This window comes from Rhinopithecus bieti, unplaced genomic scaffold (assembly GCF_001698545.2).
Source record: "Rhinopithecus bieti isolate Rb0 unplaced genomic scaffold, ASM169854v2 scaffold_24049, whole genome shotgun sequence".
Lineage (NCBI taxonomy): Eukaryota > Metazoa > Chordata > Mammalia > Primates > Cercopithecidae > Rhinopithecus > Rhinopithecus bieti.
In genome coordinates, this window is record NW_016811256.1 from 258,694 (window position 1) to 281,035 (window position 22,342).

Here is a 22,342-nt window from a genome sequence, read left to right on the forward strand (position 1 = left end):
ACAGTGAAACCCCGTCTCTACAAAAAAAATTAGCCGGGCGTGGTGGCAGGCACCTGTAGTCCCAGCTACTCAGGAGGCTGAGGCAGGAGAATGGCGTGAATCTGGGAGGCAGAGCTTGAAGTAAGCCAAGATCGCACCACTGCACTACAGCCTGGGCAACAGAGTGAGACCCCGTCGCAACAAAAAAAAAAAAGAAAGAAAGGCAGCTGGAAATCAACATCATTGATGGAAATGTAAACTGGTACAACCACTCTGGAAAACTGTTTGGCAGTGTAAAACATACATATATTCTATTCTAGCAATTCCACTCCTGGAATATATATCCGCAAAAAATAAATGCTTATGTTCACCAAAAGACATGCATGTACAAGAATGTTCATAGCAGTATTATTCATAATAGCAAAAAACTGGAACCAACCCAAATGTCCACAATAGGAGAATGAATATATAAATTGTGGTCATTCATACAGTGAAATATTACCTAGCTATACAAAAAGAGTGAACCACTGATACCTACAACATTATGGATAAATCTCACAAACATAATGTTGACTGAAAAAAGTCAGGCAAAAAGGAGCACACACTGTCCAATTCTAGTTATATGAAATTCAAAATGAGACAAAATTAACCTGTGGTGACACAGGTCAGAGTACTGGTTACCTCTGTGGGGGTATCAGTGAAAAAGGCACCTGAGAGCTTGCTGGGATGCTGGAAATGTTTTCTATCATGATCCGGGTATACAAATATATAGCAATACAAATACAAATGCAAAAAATTCAACAACTGTACAGTTAAAATTTGTCTACTGTATATGAATTATACCTTCATATAAAAAATTGACTACTGGATTTCAAAATTTATAACTATTTTGTAGCATTAAAGGTAGGATTGAGGAACTAAGAGGTAGAGAAAGGCTGTGGAGCAGCTCACCCCCCATCTCCTGCCTCATTCAGCTTGGTAGAACAGCAGGTCCAGCATTTATTACCTGGAGGCTAGAGGCTGTTGTCTCCTTTTCACTCCTGCACCTTGGCTTTAGGATCCTGATATTGCTGATGCCTTTAGCCCCTTTCCTCTAAACCTCCTGAAGACAGACTATGAATTTCCTTTTTAGCCACACTTCTAAAACATCCATAGAAGATATCACTGAAGAGTCCAATCAATACAAACTTGTAAAATATGCAGAGGTTCTGTTAAATCCAAGGTTTTAAACTCTGTGGAGCTGTTATTGAACGTCTTTGTGCAAAGACGTTCAATAATATCCCTAGGTTCCTGGGATACATCAATGAATGAAACAAAGATCTCTACCCTTGTGGAGGTTACAATCTATCATGAGACATTAGTAAAAATAGTAAGCAAATTATATAGTATTTTTAAAGGTGAGAAGGAAGACAGAAAAAGGAAAACAGAGTAGGATAAGGAGGATAGGTAATTCTTAGAAGGGGAAGGAATTTGACTATTCAAAATTTTGTGAAAATGTTTTATTATAGGTATTTTTAAATAAGATTTCATCCAAGAGCAATCAACAGAAGTTATTGCTTCCTCCTAGGAATAGAAATTCCTTGCAGTCGGCCGGGTGCAGTGGCTCACACCTGTAATCCCAGCACTTTGGGAGGCCGAGGCGGGCAGATCACAAGGTCAGGAGATGGAGACCATCCTGGCTAACACGGTGAAACCCCGTCTCTACTAAAATACAAAAAAATTAGCCGGGCGTGGTGGCGGGCGCCTGTAGTCCCAGCTACTTGGGAGGCTGAGGCAGGAGAATGATGTGAACCCAGGAGGCGGAGCTTGCAGTGAGCCGAGATCGTGCCATTGCACTCCAGCCTGGGTGACAGAGCAAGACTCCATCTCAAAAAAAAAAAAAAAAAAAGGAAGAAATTCCTTGCAGTTGAGGCCGTTTTTGGACTTCAGAGTTCTGTCCTTTGTGATTAACCTCCTCTGATGGAGTTCAGAGCAACAGGTAGAACCCAAAACCTGGTTCAAGCCAGGCAAGGTATACCTCCTTCACATTAATTAGTTATTTTCACAAAATCTGGGTGGGCCTCCTCTCTCAGAACTGGACTATCTATACATGGTAATTAGCCATAGTCCTGTGTGAATATCCAGCCCCACCTGACAACAAACCATGATAACAGGCCATGGGCAAGAGGCAAGTATACAGGAGGGCCTCCCAGAATTCTAGGCAGGGGGTGTGCATTGCAGATGCAACATACGCATAATTAGGAAGGATTCCATCACTGCATCCTTCCACTAACCACAGTGGCCTTCCAAAGGTTCAAGATAGGTTCAAAGATAAGCTCAGCAGCATAAAAGACAGGATTCCTGTTCTCAAATACCCTAATTCCCAAAGGTCGGCATAAACAACAGACAAAATAAACATTGATATATTCCTTCTCCTCCGTGCTCCTAGATCAAGATCAACCCGTAGGGAAAGGTTGAGTCTAAGCCTCTGCACACCTGTTATTGATTCGTCCATCCGAGAATAGAAACTGCTGTTGCTGGGCAGGAAAATGGCTCTGATTCAACTGCAGAGTCCAGGTCTCACAGTGGATTCCAGGAGAAACTTAATGAAAGGAGGCTGAAACTCTGGGGAGCTCAACTTGGAGAAAAGGTCTACAATAAACTAGAGCCTCTTACCAGTCGAAGAATGGATGTGCAGAGGTTCAGGCAATGATGGAGCAGTCGTAGAGCCTTATGCTTCTCCTTGGCTAGAGCTTTCTGCAGGTCCAGCAGCTCACAGCACTGATCCAGTTCCTGGGGTAGCCAGGATACAGAGTGTAGCTCCTGTAGAAGCCTAGAATCAAGGACTAAGCTGGTCAGAGCTGGCATCCCAATCCTTCCTTGGATACCTTTGACCTCTTCTCAGCCTAACTTACCTCAGAGTGCACAAATAGTTATAGAGCTTATAACATTACCAACAGTGACCAACAGTGACAGCTCCCTCTCAAGAGTTCTCTGAAAGAGTATAAGCCCAGAAAGCTGCTTTCTCAGCTATACAAGCTGAGAAAACGTTTGGGGTATGTGCAAGTGCTTATACCTAGTGATCTCTCTGCTAGAAGAGAGGGTCAAATAGGTACCAAGATCTGACTTAGAAGAGCATAAGTCTCTTCTAAGAGCCGAGCCTTCTTCCTTGGAATAGAGAAAACTAAGGGTCCTAAAAGTCTAGGTGGACAGGTAAATTTTAGGATCAAATGTGATGAAACTGGAAGTTCTCTATGGGCTGTCCATCCCTGAGGAAGCCCAATCCTGTTATCCACACCTCCCAAGCCCCAGAGAACTCCACATCTGTAAACATCCTTGAAAAAGATAAAAGACTCCTAACTATCAGACAGGATGGTCACAATGGGCATCATTTATTCAGTGTCAACTGAGAGATACTGAATGTAGCACTTCGTATTCACAGTCTTGTTTAATTCTCATTACAGAATTAAATGTAGAAATCTTTATCTGAGTTTTAAGATCAGGAAACTGAGGCTCAAATACTAAAGTCCCTTGCTAGTACTCAAGGTCTAAATAAGATCTGTCCAGCCTCCCAAGCCCTTATGCTCTTAATTACACTATGATGATTAGGCTAGACTGGAGGATGAAACCCCCTAGAGCAGAAGTTGCAAACTGGGTTAAATTCAGTGGAAAAGTTTTTCAAAATGAGTCACTAAGAGTTGGCTAGCATACAGTGTTTTAATAAAAATTTGAAGGCCTGGTGTGGTGGCTCATGCCTGTAATCCCAGCACTTTGGGAGGTTGAGGCAGGTGGATCACCTGAGGTCAGGAGTTCAAGACCAGTCTGGCCAACGTGGCAAAACCCTGCCTCTATTAAAAATAAAAAAAATTAGCCAGGCATGGTGGTGCATGCCTGTAATCCCAGCTACTTGGGAGGCTGAGGCAGGAGAATTGCTGGAACCCAGGAGACAGAGGTTGCAGTGAGCCAAAATCACGCCATTGCACTCCAGCCTGGGTGACAAGAGCGAAACTCTGTTTAAAAAAAAAATTGAGTTAAAATTGGTTGAAATTTGAGTTAAAAGTGAGAAATTTCACAACAAAATGTGGACTTCTAGGAAGTCCTGAAATGTAAGGTGGCTGATCACACTGGACCTATATTCCTAAATGGCAACAATTAGTTGGAACTGAGTAGTGACTATCCTCTTTAGATGCAGTCTCCAGATTGCACTTCCCATGCTCCCTAATGTCTTCCACCTAAACCACTGCATTCCTTCAATACTTCCTGCTTAGGCCCTTTAGGCATCTGAATTTGCAACTCTTATCACAGAATATACCTAAGAGTAGCTGAGGAGTCGTGTAGGGAAAGCAAGGAAATACTGAAAATAGGAATAACCAACCTTTTCCAAAAAAAAAAAGTATCCAAGTAATATCTTGGAAAGAACAGAGAGTTTGGATTCAAACAACTGAATTAGACCCCCAGATCTGACATTACACATAATTACGTGAGAGCAAGTGGTTTAAGATATATAATTACCTGGAGAATATTGCATATATTCTCCATAGAGAATATATTCTATTCATGAAATAGAATATAATCTTTTCAGAATATATATTCAGAATATATATTCAAACAAAAAACTGGTTATTTAACAGTATGTAAGGTATGATCACATTTTGTATATGTGATAGAAAAAAGACTAGAAAGATATGCAACAAAATGTTCATAGTGGTTGGAAGGATTAAAGGTTTTTTTCTTTGTGCTTTTTTGTATCTGTCAGATTTTCTACAACAAACATACTATTACCTTTAGTAAAACTAATTTTTAAAAACTCAATGAAGTTGTGTTTTTAATACCTCACCTACTAATATGGAGTAGCCCAGCTCCAAAGTGGGGCACAGCCAAGAGCAGATGATTCTCTAGGAAATTCCGGAGTCGATGCAGCCCCTGCAATCTCACATTCTTCTTCCAACTAGAAATTAGAGGTCAGTGATAATATACTGTTGCTGTCATCCATTTCCTACCAAATCACATATCTGTCATTACCTACCAGGTAAAGGACTTGCGTAAGAGGTAATACTTAAAGAATGGAATGAACTGGAGCTGCTGCCAGAGAACACAGTGATGGTGCCAGGTACCCAGTGTCATCGTCTCGCTACCTTCCACAGGATGTACGTGCAAGATCCCAAAGGGAGAGAAGATGTAGTGCTCGGGATTCACCTTGTCGGGTGGCACCACCATCAGGCTGTAAGGCCTTTAAAAAAAAAAAAGAGCTCTGATCAGTGAAGGCCCTGGGAACTTGGTCAGACTTTAAGAGACCGAAGGAGGATAGAGGAGATGAAAAAGGGAAACAGGAAGGCAGGCAGAAGAAAGGAGAAAAAGGGGGAAAGAGAACAGAATGATTTTTAAACTAGAAAGATGAAACAAATATTATTAAGAAACCAAAGCCAAAGGTAGATGGGAAGAAAGAAAAAGGCACCTAGCCATTTCCAAGAAATTAATATCTTCACACGCAGATATCTTACATCCCATCAAATCTAAGACACTGTCCACCATAAGCTGCAGCATTATCTTATGAAATGCTAAGATAAAAATGCTTCTAATAAGATATTCCATCAATTTGTAAGATGCATCATAATTTTAGAGATGATAAATGTGAAAAATTCTCATTTCTAGAAATGATAAAATACATACATACTTGGGTATGCATGCAGAGATAATCAGAATGTTATTTGGTGGAGTAACCAAGATTGGAGAAAAGCAGAGGAAGACTAGAAAATTAGAAACAGGCAAATAAAGAGGAAAATTGCAACCTAGTTAACTAGACAAGTACCTTCAGAGCCATCTTAAAAATCTTAGTTGGTCTTGGGTTCTCTTACTTCAGCAAAATGCACCTATATCCCACATTAAATGCAATATATACGTAGTGATATAATAGGTGTATCTAGTTACAGTAGGCCAGTTAGCATAATGCTATGTTTAGATACATTTAATAAAGCATTTATTTGTATTTTTCTGTTTTCTTTATATAACTCAGAGCCAGCAATATTTTAAGTATTACATATATTTTAGCACTTTAAAAGCTGTATCGTAGGTCCTATAATGCCTAAGAGATAAAATAGCCCTCCTCTATCTCTTATCTCTCTCAGCTTTCTAGAAAACATTGTTAAGCAAGTGACTTAAGAACATTTAGATAGATACCAGAATGGACGCACTAAGTCAAGTCATATTAAAACCTTGCTTTGTTTTTGACAAAGTTACTAAAGTGTCTCAAGTATAGTACTAATATCCCCAAATTACAGATAGGAAAACTGAAACAAAGAGAAGTTAAAGCTTTGCCCAAGACGGTTAAGGGAACAATACAGGATTTAAAACCAAAGTTACCTGATTCATGCCCTCCTTTAATCAGTGGGCCATTTAGCTTCCCACAGTGAGGCTGCCTATGTTAACTGAGCCCTGGCTCTTCCCAAGAGGTATTTCCTTTTCCTATGGCCTACTTAATGGAGGCTGCTGTTTCTGTGTAGGGCCAGGAGTTATGGAGTACCCTTCTCATTCACAATGGCCACTACTCCTTTGGAGGAAATTCACTCATTCTACAAATGTTTAATAAGGCAAGCAGTGTGTAAGCCACTGAGGATACAGCAGTGTTCAAGAAAAATTCACTCCCTGCCTTTATGGAACTTAGTTAAACCATTTATCAAGTTGTACCTCTGTTCAAGTCTTGTGGTCAGCGATGGGGACATAAAGATGACTTGTATATAGTCCTTGTCCTCGAAGGGCTCAGAATCAACTGGAGTATGACATGATACTAGAGAGCAGATGGGGGAAGTCAATATCTTCCTGAGTCCCAGACCCAAACATTCAGTTGTTTTCACAACATCTCAACCGTCTTGCTTGCATCTGAAACTCAGCAAGTTCTGTACTAAACTCAGTATCTACTCCCACCAAATCTTTCCCTAATCTGGGCAATTAGTTCACTCATTCATTCAACAAATATTACTGAGTATCTACTCTATGCCAGATTGTTCTAAGCCCTGAGGATACATCATTAACCACAACAAACCCAAACCCCTCCCCGATGGAGCTCTCATTCTACTAGAGAAGATGATAAACATCATTAACAACAGGGAGGGGGGAAAAGAGCAGGCAAAGGGAGATTGGCAGTGCCAGGGGAGAAGTGCAATTTTAAATGGGGTGGTAAGGGTGGGGAAGTGACAGCTGAGCAAAGACTCAAGGAATAAAGGAGGTGAAGGAATAAATTCCTAAATGTAAATCAAACACTGAAGAAAATGCAATTAAAATGTTGATAAATTCAAACACATTTAAAAAACCTATTACATAGCAAATAAAGAAATAAAATGAAACAAGTGAAAAAGTTCTTTCTATTGATGGTGCACTAGAAATTTGGACCAACATTCCCACTTGAGAACAACTAGAAAAACTAGGCCAACTATCTGGATAACATATGAAACTGGATAATACATGAAATATAATATCTGTATAACACATCAGAGAACCCAAAAATGTAATCCCCCAGGCTTCGGGTCGAGACCCCAAATGGCTACAACACATGAGTAAAGTGGAACCAGAAATATACCTCCTCCTTGGTATGGGACCTGAACTGCAACTTTTGCTCATTTAGTTCCCTGAGTCTGTTGAAAGCTTGGCTCCTCTTTTCAGTATCTCAGGAACGTATAGCAAAATTGACATTTAACTACCTTTATATTGAGAGGAATTGAGAGGTGCCTCTGTTTGGGGAAAAGCAGCACCAAATACTGAACTCATTGCAACGGGTTTCCTTCTTTGGCAGATCCTGGCCCTGTAATCATCCATTGCCTTTTTAGTTCTCTTGTCAATAGTTTCTTGTCTCTTTATGTGCCTCATTGTCTTTGATCGTGATGCTTCTCTGATTATAAAAGATGCTAATAGTTTAAAGCCCTATGCTTGTCATTTGCTTTCTGTAAGCTCTCCACTATGGTTTGTAGGCATTCCATCCCACATTGTCACCATTACTATCATTACAGCCATGACAGTCAAGTGTAGCAGCTACTAGGTGTCAGTATCACATTCAACCACAAGTGATAATTTAATTAATTGTGATGCCACTATGTGTCATGGATTACTAGTATCCTATTTCCCATTAGCAAGGAATTCAATACTGTTTTAGGCCAAGGACATTACCAAATCAAAGAAGATCCTATATTAGAGGCTAGTTTCCTGGGGCCACTCATAATACCAGATACCGTGTTAGCCAGGGTCCAGGCAGTAAAATAGAAACCATACTAGGCATTTCAACAAAGTGAATTTAATAAAGAGAATATGTTTTTGAAAAGATGTTGAGGCCAGGCACGGTGGGTCATGCCTGTAATCCTAGTACTTTGGGAGGCCAAGGTGGGTGTATCACTTGAAGCCAGGAGTTTGAGACCAGCTTGGCCAATATGGTGAAACCCTGACTCTACTAAAAATACACAAATTAGCCAGGCATATTAGCAGGTACCTGTAATCCCAGCTACTTGGGAGGCTGTGGCAGGAGAATCACTTGAACCTGTGAGGCGGAGATTAAAGTGAGCCAAGATCGCCATGGCACTCCAGCCTAGGCGACAGAGCGAGACTCCATTTTAAAAAAAAAAAAAAAAAAAGCTCCAGAACTAGAGGAACAAATGAAAGAGGTTTGGGTTATTAGAAGCTGAGATTGGAGGAGGGGCCTTGCAGAGTTGAGACTCAAAACTCTGAATGGGGCTGGGTGCAATGGCTCATGCCTGTAATTCCAGCACTTTGGGAGACTGAGAAGGGAGGATAGCTTGAACCCAGGAGTTCGAGACCAGCCTGAGCAACAAAGTGAGATCCCATATCTACAAAAAATTTAAAAATTAGCCAGGCAAAGTGGTGGGCACCTGTGGGCCCAGTCACATGGGAGGCTGAGGTGGGAGGATCACTTGAGCCCAGAAGGTAGAGGCTGCAGCAAGCTGTGTTCCTGCCACTGCACTCCAGCGGGGGCAACAGAGCAAGACTGTCTAAAAAAAGAAAACAACAACAACAAAAAGAACTCTGAAGGAAAGGGGCTACCAACTGGTGTTGGTACCTCTCAGCGTTATGAAAAGGCTGATTCAGACAGTGCTGGCTGGGCCAGGCACGGTGGCTCACACCTGTAATCCCAGCACTTTGAGAGGCTGAGGCGGGTGGATCACTTGAGGTCAGGAGTTCAAGATCAGCCTGACCAACATGATGAAACCCTGTCTCTACTAAAAATACAAAATTAGCCAGGTGTGGTGGCACATGCCTGTAATCCCAGCTACTTCAGAGGCCGAGGCAGGAGAATCGCTTGAACCAGGGAGGTAGAGGTTGCTGTAAGCCGAGATCGTGCCATTGCACTCCAGCCTGGGGAACAAGAGTAAACTCTGTCTCAAAAAAGAAAAAAGAAAGTGCTGATGCCAGGGTGAAAGACCATTGCTGAGGCGATGATGGCAGAAAAAGCAAGCAAACGAAGCAGCAAGTCCCTTCCCCTCTTATCTTGCTGTCCAGTATCCTAGCACTCTCCATTAATCAAACCTAATAGGAGGCCAGCTGAAAAAAGAGAAAAAGTTTGCAGAATCTCAGCCCTAGTATCACAAAGCAGAGAGGGAGGAGGAGAATTAGAATCAACAGACAATCAATTAATAACTGGCAGATGCTCTTAGTGAACATTAAATGAATTGATCAGTAAATGAATGAATGATATTGATCATTAGTGCTACCTAAGTTCAAGAGATCAGTGTGTGCAGGAAATAAGGTTCTTTGGGAGACTGTATTAGATACTGCTTAAGAGCATAAACTTTTGGATTAAGATAATCCTGGGTTTAAATCCTAGTTACACCACTTATTATGTAGCTTTGGATAAATTACTCAACCTCTCTTATGTATCAGTCCACTCATCTCATATACTGAAATAATAATAGCACCTACCTGGTAGATGAGGATTAGGTAACCCATGTCATGAGTTTATTAGCACAGTGCCTAATATATTGAAGAGCCTGGTTAAAGGCAATTACTACAATTATTTCTGGGAGCAGATGGACTTGAATAGGGCTTTTAAAAATAGGTGAGATTTGAGCTGGGCATGGTGGCTCATGCCTGTAATTCTGGCAATTTGGGAGGCTGAGGCTTGAACCCAGGAGTTTGAGACCAGCCTGGCAACATAGTGAGACCTCATTCTACAAAAAATAAATTTTAGAAAACTGGCCGAGTGTGGTGACTCATGCCTATAATCCCAGCTACTCAGGAGGCTGAGTGAAAGGATTGCTTGAGCCAGAGAGATTGAGACTGCAGTGAGCCATGATTGTGCCACTGCACTCCAGCCTGGGTGATAGAGCCCTTGCTTCAAAATAATAATAAGAAGAATAAATTTTTAAAAGTAGGTGTGATTTGGATCTAATGAGAGGAAGTGAATAAATGCCTCTTGAGTCATGGGGAAGGAGGAGACCTGTTTTCACAGCCACATAGATAAACTAGAACCAGGAGGTAGAAGTTAAAAGAACGCAGACTTTGATTCAGTCTAAGGAACAAGATGCCTGGAAAAAAATTTTCCTGACACTGCAAAGATTTAAACAAACACATGATTTTTCCATTGGAGGTGGAAGAGATCATCATAAAATTTACTTCTGAGGCTATGAACAAATGTTTCTATCATTCTAGGATAGAATAAAGAAGAGCAAAATGTGACAAAAGGATGTGTAAGACAAAAGGCTGCAAAAGCAAAGGGGAGTGAAGGGGAGGTAGAGAGTGGAAAGGAGGAGGAGGCTGAGGAGAAGGGAAGAGAGAGGGACACTGGAGTCAGAGGAGGAGTATGTGGAGAAAGGACAGGGAGAGGGGTGCACACGCGGAGAAAGAAGAGGCGGAAGATAGCACAGAAGGAAACCAGGCAGCGGGAGGAGAAGGGGCCTGGACATAGGTTCTCACCTAAAGTACCGGCTGGGAGCCACATTGAGATAGAGGAAGTGGATCTTCTTCAGGTATCTCTCTGTCTTCAGAGTAGTCATCACCTGGCTACCCAGGAAGGAAGTCTCAGGTGAGAAGCCAGTGCTGCTCTTTTGGAGGGTCTTTTCCCTGGGAACTTCATAGTCAAGCTGAGACCTGTATGACAAAAAGTCAGGAGAGAAAAGGCAGAGCAAAAAGGTCAAGTACCTTAGAGGGAGGCCTTGCCACTGTTGACTAGTGAAAGGAGGAGCTAGATCAGGTGCCTGAGGAGACCTGACATGGCATTGTCAGAGCCTGACTACCATCTATACTCAAAGATACCACATACTGGGCAAATATAGTGCATTACGCAACACAGTTAGGCAACAATATTGACACAAACGTGTGTGTGAGCAACCTCTCCCTTTCTGATAAACAAATAATCATTCTGGATTGATTGTAATTACCGTGAAGTCAGTATTACATAATATTGTGTACAAATAACGGGAAGACTTTATTTTCGCAACTCATTGCTATGTAAGCCCACAGTACTGGATTTCCCCTCCCAGCTCAACCTTCTTAGCCTTTCAGATCTAATATTCTATCTTTGATTCCATTATACGTGCTTTCCAACCCTGAATGATCTCCATGCCTGTTACATTTTCTGCTCTTCCCCCACCATTACCCAACCTCTAGCTTCATATTATTTCCTTTCCTGCCAAGATCTAATGGTGGCCCCCTCAAGCCTGCACCAATACGCTCATCCTCTTACTCTTCTGCATTCTGGTCAAGAAAATTGGTATGTTACCATTAACTCAAAAGCGAATGACTAATAATTTTTAGTCGGGGTGACCTGAGAGCGCACACAAAAAAACTCGGGAATGATTTAACTTAGACTTAGCCAGTCAGAATATACCAGTATCATTAACCGACCCAAACTTAGATCAACACAAATTTCCCCAGGGATAACAGTGCAATCCTATTCTAGAATTCATATCAACAATATGGTTTATAACCTTTATAAATATGTCCTTGATGAACTGTTGTGTTAGATCAGGACATCTTAAATGGTATAATTGCTCTTATAGGTTCATTTTCTCAACAAAGTCCTATATGATATGGTATATTCAGAAGATCACAAAACCAAGGACATTTGCTCCTCTACAGGTTCCTGGTGTCCAATCTGCTGTGGGCTCATTCTGCTCTGATGTCTTCACACAAGTCCTCAGGCAGCTACCTCTTTCAGGCCTCTCAAACTGCTATCCCTAACCCCATGCAAGCCCTGCTGAGCTCCCAGTTCCACCCCATTCTCTGTCTCCTTCCCTGCCTGGAGAAAGCTGAAGTTTTTAGCCATTAGCCAATTCCCTCAACTTCAGTTGCCTTCCCACACACTTATCTGTCCCCCAATTTCAGAGGAAGAGGTATCCTTTCTTCTCTGTAAGATTGATTCCTCCATCAGTGCTCTGGATCCCTAATTCTCTATGACATATTTTTAATCTACTCTTCTTGTTACCTTAGTCTATTTATTAATTTAGTCTATGAATATTTATTGAGCACCTACTTCTCAAGCACTATGTTAAGGGCTATCAACATCTCTCTCTAAAAAAAAAAAAAAAAAAATTCCTACCCAGACACCAAAATTCTTTCAAGCTGCTGCCCTGCTATTTGTCTTTTCCCTTCAAGCTAAGCTTCACAAAAAAATTGTAAAATGCGATTTCCACTTCATCTTCCATTCACTCCTCAATGCACCACAATCTAGCTTCCTCCCCACAAAACTTAACCTCTTCCTTATTACTACAGCCAATGAACACTTTTATTCTTCTTACTTGTCTCATTTAACATGTAATACTACTGACTGCTCCCTCCTCCTTGAAACTCTGTTTCACCTCCTAACCTGCAACAATGTTTTTGTTAATCTAATCTAGAACTGAACATTCCCCACAAGTACTTTCCCCTAACTACACTCCCTCTCTCTTTCTCTCTCTCTCCCACCCCCAGAGGAGCAGCCAAGCAAAAGACAGTATTCTTTTGTTTTATAGCACTTATTACAATTTGTAATTATATTTTACTTGTTATCAACTTAACTATCTCTCCCTAACTAAACTGTAATACCTCAAGGGAAGGGATTGAGTCTGTCTCATTCACTTCTGTATCCCTAGAATCTTGCAGTTCCTAATAAATGTAGCTATCCAACACTTATTAAATGAATGAATGCCTGGGAAGCCACTCCTGGAGAACGTAATGCAAATGAAGCCATATTAGCTAGACCTTAGAGGTTTACTGCCAGGTTCAAAGGTAGGACAAAGAACTTGATCCCTTCCCAACATCTCAGCCCATGCCAATTCAGTTAAGTTCCCCTAGGAAATGAAACTTGTACTCAGGGCACAGGGCAGCTCTTTGAAAAAGGAAAAGATTCCGATAGGCCTACCATAAATTTGTGGCATTGGCCACCTTCCATCAGCACCCCAGAAGCCTACCTATCTATCCAACATTAGGCTTTAATGGAAAGACTTGACCTAGCCATAAACTAACAGCAAAAACTGAGGAAGTCAAGCTTAATTAAAGGTAAAATTAGCCTTCTTCCCAAACAGTAAATGTGCCACAGACAGCTACAAAGCATTGTCTAGAAAATGAGGTCAGAGGACAAGGAGAATTCCAAGATTAAAGTTAAAGAACTCTCTTGGGCGCGGTGGTTTATGCCTGTAATCCCAGCATTTTGGGAGGCCGAGGTGGGCAGATCACTTGAGACCAGGAGTTGGAAAACTAGCCTGGCCAACATGGCGAAACACTGTCTCTACCCAAAATACAAAAATTAGCCGGGCATGGTGGCATGAGCCTGTAATCCCAGCTACTCGGGAGGCTGAGGCAAAAGAATCACTTGAACCTGTGAGGCAGAGTTTGCAGTGAGCCAAGATCAGGCCACTGCACCCTAGCCTGGGTGACAGAGTGAGACTCTGTTTCAAAAAAAAAAAAAAATCTACAGTTAAAGAACACTGAGAAGAGAAGGTCTCTGTAAGCATTCTGAAATCCTGTAGAGAGCTCTGATAGCCAGATATTTTTAAAAAGAAAAAAACAGGGCTGGGCGCAGTGACTTACACCTGTAATCCCAGCACTTTGGGAGGCAGAGGTGGGCAGATTATGAGGTCAGGAATTCGAGACCAGCCTGGCCAACATAGTGAAACTCTGTCTCTACTAAAAATACAAAAATTAGCTGAGTATGGTGGCATATGCCTGTAGTCCCAGCTAGTCAGGAGGCTGAGGCAGGAGAATCACTTGAACCCGGGAAGCGGAGGTTGCAGTGAGCCGAGACCACGCCATTGCACACCAGCCTGCGCAACAGAGTGAGACGCCATTGCACACCAGCCTGGGCAACAGAGTGAGACTCCATCTCAAAAAAAAAAAAAGAAACAAAAGAAAAAAATAATCACTCAAGGGGCCAGAGTGCCCACATTGGCAGGACAAGAAGACTCTGGAAGGGTCAAAATGAAATTCTATCCAGTAGTGCTGCCAACTCCACTCTGCCTTGGAGCTGTTTTAACCCACATACATGTGGTAAGGACACTCAGACATGCATTCCCTAGGGGTACCTTGAGGGAAAGACCCAGCATCCAGGAATCAACTCACGGTAGGCCTGGGCAATGTTAAGTGATTATGAATGAATTACAGAAAAAGAATTAAGGAGACTTCTGACATCATCTAAGAAAGAAGCCTGGAAACTGAAAAGTCAAGCTGTTATTCTAAAGCTTTGGCTGCCTCATAGCTGACTTCTGATTTTCATTAATTTCTGTATTTCTCCATGGGGATTAACACTAACACCACTGGGTTTATTTTGCAGAGAAAAAGGAAGAGAAAAGTAGCCTTACACTAGCTTTGCGTGGAGTTGGGCTAATCCCTATGATCAACAGAGAGCTGGATCTAAATTTCCAAGTGGCCCTACAGGCACCCATAAAACAGCTCCTTTTTCTCCTCTGCTCAAAGCCCTAGACTGAGTCCCTCACTTACCTGGTCTCTTTTCTTCCAACAGGCTCCTCCTCTGCATTGTCAGTGTCACTGCTTTCATACTGTACAGGGATGTCCGTTGCCAGTGCCAAGGGAAGGAGACTAAGTCCATCCAGCCACACAGCCTCTTCTAGGGCCACCTGAGCACCAACAATGCCCAGGCAGCGCTGTAGCTCGGGCAGTGTCAATGGTCGCAGCCAGGTGGCCAGCTCCTCCTTTACTTGCTGCCTACTCCACCAGGCCTGCACAAAAGGGCAAGCTGGGCATGGGGGCCTGTGATGGAGCCTCTGCTTCTGGGGACAGCAGTCAGCATGGGAAGCACTGTCTAACAAAGAGCTGTCTGGAGGAAAGGCCTGGTTAATGGCACCTAGCAGGTCCAGATGGAGATGGGTTTGGACCCAGGGTGCCCAGCAGTACAGCTGCTCCAGGAAGGGCAGAAAATCAAGGTGGCCAACTAGCAACTCACGATATGGAGGCAGTAGACCCAGTACTGCATGCAGATAGCGCCAAGCTGCAGGGCTACTGTCCTGCAACACAGCTGAGAACAGAGTTCGGAGCTCAGCTAGCAGGAGTTCCAGCACTGTGGGCTGCTCTGACTCAGTCGCTGGCTTCACGAACTGCCTCTGTTTCTGCTGACAAGCCAAGGGCTCTTCTTTGCTGTCCAAGACACATAAGGAGTGCCAAGACTTAAGGGCATCAGATGATGTCTCATCAGAAGACAAACCTACCCTCTTCTCCTCTGGGACCATGAGGAGCTGGGCATTCAACTGCTGTCGAAGTGACCTTGCCCACAGCTCAGGCTCCAACTGCCAGTTCCAGGATGCCAGATGCCAGGCCTCACCTGCATGGGACAGCCCAGGAGAGGGGCCAGAGAAGGGACCTCAAGTTCTGGGCAGGGGATGGTCAGAGTCAATGGGGTTAGGAAGAAGAAAGGACCTGGGACAAGGAAATAGATGGAGCTACAGAGCAGAGCCAGATCAGCCGAGAGCCTTTCCTGAGACCCTCAGGTCCTCCCTACTGCTTCCCCAAAGACTCTGGTAAGGAGCAGGCCTAAGACAGAGGTGAGAGCCCTTCTGGCAGAAGAGTTCCTTCTTAACTCCCAATACCCTGTCCCCCTCACCTGGCCTAGGGGATTTAGGAGGCAAGGCAAGGGACGAGAGCCCGATCTTCTGATGAGGTTTCATGGAAGAGTGCCTGTTGGAGCAGTGAATGAACTTAGACTTGAGTTCCAGTCCGAGGCTCACCCTAATCATAGCCACCCATACACGGAGAGACTGGCACACACACGTGCAATCACCTGAAGAGGCAAACTGACACACCGACAGAGTTCACTCTGAACCTCAGTCACAGCAAGAAATCTGCACTGGAGCTGGCGATCGCCTGAAAAACGGGTTAACAGGTCGTCACTCAGAGGCTGCAAAGCCCCAGTCCCATGACATCTTCGCCCACAGGCTAAGGAGGTCGTGAAGACAGAAAGTCGAGGAGCAGGCACGGCAAATGACGGTCAGGATGCGGGTAGGGGAAGACGTTAAGAAGGGGCAAAGGAGGCGGGCTGGGAACGCGGGGAAGAGGAGGCGGACTCTGTGGGAGGGGGTCCTGAGCGCAGGGGCGAGAGCGGGTCCTGGGGAACAAAGAGAAACGGATCCCGAGCCGAGGACTCACCCCGCAGCTCCACCCGCACCCAGCAGTTAGAACCGTTACAAGATCCCAGAAGGACTGAGTCTTTGCCAGAAACATCCGGGGGAGCCAGAAAGAGGAGGGGCCAGGGTCCGATATGGGCGGGGCCGAGAGGGGAGAGCCCGAGCCAGGAGGGGCCGAACCAGGCCGAACCTGTGCGCTGAGGCTTGCCTGGGACAGGGACCTGCAGGGGACCAGGCCGGGTCTGAACGTGCAGCACGATTGACTCAGGAGACTAGCAATCCAGAGGGTGTCGTAAGCAGGTGTTTATATCCATACACTGTCTAAACTAGTGCCAGGTCTTTGGTATGTCTTTGGTACTTCCCCATCCCCACCCCCAACGTATCCATCTACCCTATCCCACCTCCCCACGAGAAGCCCGAATAAAACAAAATCCTTGATCTCAAGAAGTTCAACATCTATTTGGCACGGGGGGAGGGATTTTTGGGGGGAGAGCTTATGGAGGGGCTTTTTAAAAATTAAGTTGAATGAGGCCGGGCACGGTGGCTCACACCTGTAATCCCAGCACTTCGGAAGCCCGAGGCGGGTGGATCACGAGGTCAGAAGATCGAGACCATCTTGGCTAACACGGTGAAACCCCGTCTCCATCTCCACTAAAAATACAAAAAAATTAGCCGGGCGTGGTGGTGGGCACCTATAGTCCCAGTTACTCCGGGAGGCTGAGGCAGGAGAATGGCGTGAACCCGGAAGGTGAGATCGCGCCACTGCACTCCAGCCTGAGTGACTGAGACTCCGTCTCAAACAAACAAAAAAAGTGAATGATTAAAATAAAAAAAACAAATTCAGCCCCACCTCTCCTCTGAAATCCAGATTACTATATCCAACTGCCTACTTAATGTCTCCACTTGGAGAGCTTATAGGTATCTCAAACTTAAAATGTCCAAAAACAAGCTCCTAACCACCCTCTCCCCACCGAAGAAATGCTGCTCCTTTCACTGTCTGCCCCACTTCAGTCAATGGCAAATCCATCCTTTCTGGTTTCTTACATCAAAACCCTAGAGTCAGCTTTGAGACCTCTTCCAAACCCCTTCTCTACCCCCCTTTCTCTTTCTCTCTGTCTCTCTCCATCAGTAATCCTTCAGGAAATTCTGTTGGTTGTACCTTCAGAATATATCCAGAATCCAACTATTTCCCACAATCTTAAGTATGACAACCTTGGTCTATGCTGCTGTCATTTCTCACCTGGGTTTTCCACAGCCCTCGAACTGTTCTCCTTGCCTCAAACCCTTCTCATGCTTCTCATCATTGCCCCTATAATCTATTCTTTTTAGAGCAGCCAGTGATCCTTTTCAAATATAGGCTGATCCTATCACTCCTCTGCTCAAAGCTCACTAATGCCCCCTTATCTAATTCCTTCAACTGAAGGCCAAAGTCCTATCATGGCCTACAAATTGCTGATAACTGCCTGCTACCTCTGTAGCCTTCTCTGTCCATATTCACACTCTACTACAGCTGTGCCTGCATCACACCAGACATACTCCCACCTCACAGACTACATACATGCTGTGCTGTCTGCTTATGTATCAGTTTGGAGATACACAAGTTATGATTGTTATTTTTTTGTAGAGACAGGGTCTCACTATGTTGCCCAGGCTGGTCTCGAGCCCCTGGCCTCTAGCAATCCTCCCACCTCAGCCCCCTAAAGTGCTGGGATTACAGGTGCGAGCTATCATGCTTGGCCGTGATGGTTCATTTTATTTGTCAACTTGACTGAGCTAAGAGATGCTCAGATAGCTGGTAAAGCATTATTTCTGGGTGTGTCTTTGAGGGTATTCCTGGAAGAGATTAGTGTTTGAATAGGTAGACTAAGTAAAGATCATCCTCACCAATGTGGATGGACATTGTACAATCTGTTGCCTAAACAGAATTTAAACAGGCAGCTGGTGGATTTGCTGTTTCAGCTGAGACATTCATCTTCAGTCCGTGGACATCAGTGCTCCTGGTTCTCAGGCCTTCAAACTTGGATTGAATTACACCACCAGATTTCCTGGTTCTCTAGTTTGTAGACAGCAGATTGTGGGACTTCTCAGCCTATCAGTTCTGTTTCTCTGGAGAACCCTCACTAATACACAAGTTTTCTGGAGCTGCATAACAAGTTATAACAAACTAAGCAGCTTAAAAACAACACCTACTTAGTATCTCATAGTTCTGTAGATCAGATGTCCAGCATGACTTGACTGGATTCTCTGCTCAGGGTATCATAAGCCTGAAGTCAAGATGTTGACCGGGCTACTCATCTGGTGGCTCTAGCGGGTGGGGGTTGTGGGGGTATCCACTTCCAAGCTCTTATGGTTGTTGGCAAGATTCGGTTCCTTGCAGTTGTAAGACTGATGTCCCTGTTTTCTTCATGGCCATTAGCCAGGAGCCACTCTCAGGTCCTAGGGGACACCTGTCTTCCTTGACATGTGGTTCCTCCATTTTCAAGCCAACAATAGTGCCTCAAACTCTTCTTATGCTTCACACTTTTCTGATGTCCCCTTCTGCAACCATAAAGAAAACACTCTGCTTTTAAAGGGCTCATGTGGCTCATGTGATTAGATCAGGCCCACCCAGACAATCGCTCTTACAGTCAACTATGCCATATATTATAATCTAATCACGTAAGAAAAATTTGTCATATTCACAATCCCATGGAATATGCAGGATATATTAGGGAGATATATACTAGAGAGCAGGAAATCTCAGAGACAGTGATCCCCAACCTTTTTGGCACCATGGACCAGTGTAGTGGAAGACAATTTTTCCACGGACCAGGGGAGGGGTTAATGGTTTTGAGATGATTCAAATGCATTACATTTATTGTGAGCTTTACTTATTTTATTATTGCATTGTAATATATAATAATTATACAACTCACCATAATGTAGAATCAGTGGGAGCCCTGAGCTTGTTTTCCTGCAACTAGATAATCCCATCTGGGGGTGATGGGAGACAGTGACAGATCATCCGACATTAGATTCTCATAAGGAGCATGCCACCTAGCATGGGCCGTTCACAATAGGGTTCATGCTCCTATGAGAATCTAATGCCACCACTGATCTGACAAGAGGCAGAGCTCAGGTAATAATGTGAGTGATGGAGAGTGGCTGTAAATACAGATGAAGCTTCATTTGCTCACCCACCACTCACCACCTGCTATGTAGCCTGGTTCCAAACAGGCCATGACTGGTACCAGTCTGAGGCCTGGGGGTTGGGGACCCCGATCTAAAACTTCTACCTACCACACAAATGCTGTAATAAAAAGACCCAAAATATCATGGCTTAAACATGATAGTTTATTTTTTTCTCTCACATAACCATCCAAATATAAGTACTCTGAGGCTACCATGGTAGCTTTTAGTTGTTCTGCCTTCTCGAAGGAAGTAGTTCTCATCTTTAAGGTCCAGAGTAATTTACCACCATGTGCCGGGTCCCATCCCAACTAGTAAGATGGAGGGAAAAGGAAAGGAGAAGGCATACCCTTTAAGGGCACAGCCTGGCAACTGCATACATCAATCACATGATCAAACCTAGCTGTAAGGAAAGCTACAAAATCTAATCTTTATTTTCAGTGGTCATATGCCAAAAGAAAATTTAGAGGTTCTTTTCGTAAAGAAAGAGGGAGACAGTGGATACTAGGGAACCACTAGTGGCTTACACAACTAGTTGAACAGTAGAAGAGTGAACACTTCTTCAAGATGCTCTCAAGGCTTACTCTTTCATTTTAATTCTCTGCTCAAATGTCACCTTATTAGTGAGTTCTTTCCTAACTGCCCAACAGAAAATAGCAACTCTCTCCCCAACATTTTTATTCTCTTTACCTGCATTACTTCTCTCCATAGCACTTATTACCATTTCATATAAACACTTATTTATTTCCTATTTCCCCTGACTAGAAATATAAGCTCCATGGTAGCAGAGATTCTGATTGCTGCCTACTCTATCCCCAGCTCCTATACTAGGCACCATGAGTACGTGATCAGAAAATATTCGTGGAAAAAAAATACATGAATGTATAACAATCTTCATTTGTGAGTAAGAAGATAGGCTCTGGAATCAGACTGCCTGGATTGAAATCCTAACTTCATCACTTACTAGTCATGGGATATTTTACCTCAGTTTCACTTTTTGAAAATGAAGATAATAATGTCTACCTTATAGTATTGTTGTGAGGATTAAGTGAATTAATGCACACAAAATGCTTTAGAATAGAGCCTGGTAATAGAGTCTAGAATAGAGCCAGTTGACATTTGATATAATTGTTTAGTATTTGATTGTTATTCATCTTGACATAACCGTGAACAAGACAAAGGATTCAGTGAGGGCATGAATAAAGAGCATGGACAACTCTTTCATGAAAGGGCAAGGAAGAGTACCTGAGTCACAACAGGCCTGAAACAAGAAAAAGGTGGGTGCAGTGGCTCATTCCTGTAATCCCAAAACTTTGGGAGACTGAGGTGGAAGGATCACTTGAGCCCAGGAGGTTAAAGCTGCAGTGAGCCGTGATCATACCACCGCACTCCAGCCTGAAGTACAGAGCAAGACCCTGTCTCAACAAACAAAAACAACAACAACAAAACAAAATCAAAGCTCTTCAGACAAAGACAGAAAGGATTTCTGTTCAGTAAGCTCTGCTGAACCCTCAACACTGCCTAAAACTCTGTTTCTTTTGTCAGTTCACTCCTCCATTCTGGGCAATGAGTATTTCAAACCTCTTGTACTCTCTCATCTTCCATTTCCTTCTGCTTTATTCTCAGATGATGACTTTATCTTCTATTTGAAAAAAGGAGATGCTGTATTATCAATCAGCATTCTCCAGAGAAGCAGAATCAATAATATGCATTCATATAAAGAGATATATTTTAAGAAATTGGCTAACACATGTGTGGGGGCCAGTAAGTCCAAAATCTGTAGGGTACGCTGGCATGATAGAAACTCACGCAGAAGTTAATGATGCAGTCTTATTTTTTCCTCTTAATTTTTTTAAATTTTTACTTTTTTAGAGACAAAACCTCACTCTGTTGCCCAGGCTGGAGTGCAGATCATAGCTCAGTGAAACCTTGAACTCCTGAACTCAAGCAATCTTTCCATCTTGGCCTCCAAAGCATTCGGATTACAGGTGTGAACCACTGCACCTGGCCCCATGCTGGAGTCTTGAGGCAGAATTTCTTCTTCTCTGGGAAACCTCAGTTTTACTCTGAAGGCTTTCAACTGACCCACATTATCAAGAGTAATCTCCTTTATTTAAAGTCAACTAAGTGTAGATGTTAGCCATACCTATAAAAATGCCTTCACAGTAACACCCAAATTAGTGTTTGATTAAATAACTGGGTACTATAGCCTAGCCAAGTTGACACACAAAACTAACCATCACATGCTATTTAAAAGGAATTCTCGGGGCCGGGTGTGGTAGCTCACATCTGTAATCCCAGCACTTTGGGAGGCCGAGGCAGGCGGATCATGAAGTCAGGAGATTGAGACCATCCTGGCTAACACAGTGAAACCCCAGCTCGGCCGGGCGCGGTGGCTCAAGCCTGTAATCCCAGCGCTTTGGGAGGCCGAGACGGGCGGATCACGAGGTCAGAAGATCGAGACCATCCTGGCTAACATGGTGAAACCCCGTCTCTACTAAAAAATACAAAAAACTAGCCGGGTGAGGTGGCGGGCGCCTGTAGTCCCAGCTACTCGGGAGGCTGAGGCAGGAGAATGGCGTAAACCCGGGAGGCGGAGCTTGCAGTGAGCTGAGATCCGGCCACTGCACTCCAGCCCGGGCGACAGAGCGAGACTCCGTCTCAAAAAA

The 22,342-nt window shown here is 43.6% G+C and overlaps 2 protein-coding genes across 8 annotated transcripts in view; both read right to left on the reverse strand.

The window, feature by feature from the left end:
• Positions 1-17,046, reverse strand: part of DNHD1 (dynein heavy chain domain 1) — an 82,369-nt gene extending 65,323 nt beyond the window's left edge. For 2 of the 7 annotated variants that reach the window (XR_001889519.1, XM_017893623.1), the window contains exons 1-7: positions 16,528-17,046; positions 15,986-16,245; positions 14,869-15,706; positions 10,870-11,043; positions 4,985-5,188; positions 4,796-4,906; positions 2,635-2,791 (exon numbers count right to left, since the gene is read on the reverse strand). Coding sequence is in view for 6 of the 7 variants with exons in the window: in XM_017893623.1 (XP_017749112.1) it covers positions 2,635-2,791; positions 4,796-4,906; positions 4,985-5,188; positions 10,870-11,043; positions 14,869-15,706; positions 15,986-16,118 (1,617 nt within the window). In the remaining variant the exon portion in view is untranslated. Of the gene's footprint in view, positions 1-2,634; positions 2,792-4,795; positions 4,907-4,984; positions 5,189-10,869; positions 11,044-14,868; positions 16,246-16,527 lie in introns of all 7 variants that reach the window. The other 5 variants (XM_017893619.1, XM_017893625.1, XM_017893620.1 and 2 more) reach the window with 5 other exon arrangements.
• Positions 17,047-17,283: 237 nt separating this feature from the next.
• TIMM10B (translocase of inner mitochondrial membrane 10B) overlaps positions 17,284-22,342 on the reverse strand; it is a 15,927-nt gene continuing 10,868 nt past the window's right edge. Inside the window, exon 4 of the transcript XR_001889521.1 lies at positions 17,284-19,043. The gene's annotated coding sequence lies outside the window, so the exon portion shown is untranslated. The remainder of the gene's footprint in view (positions 19,044-22,342) is intronic.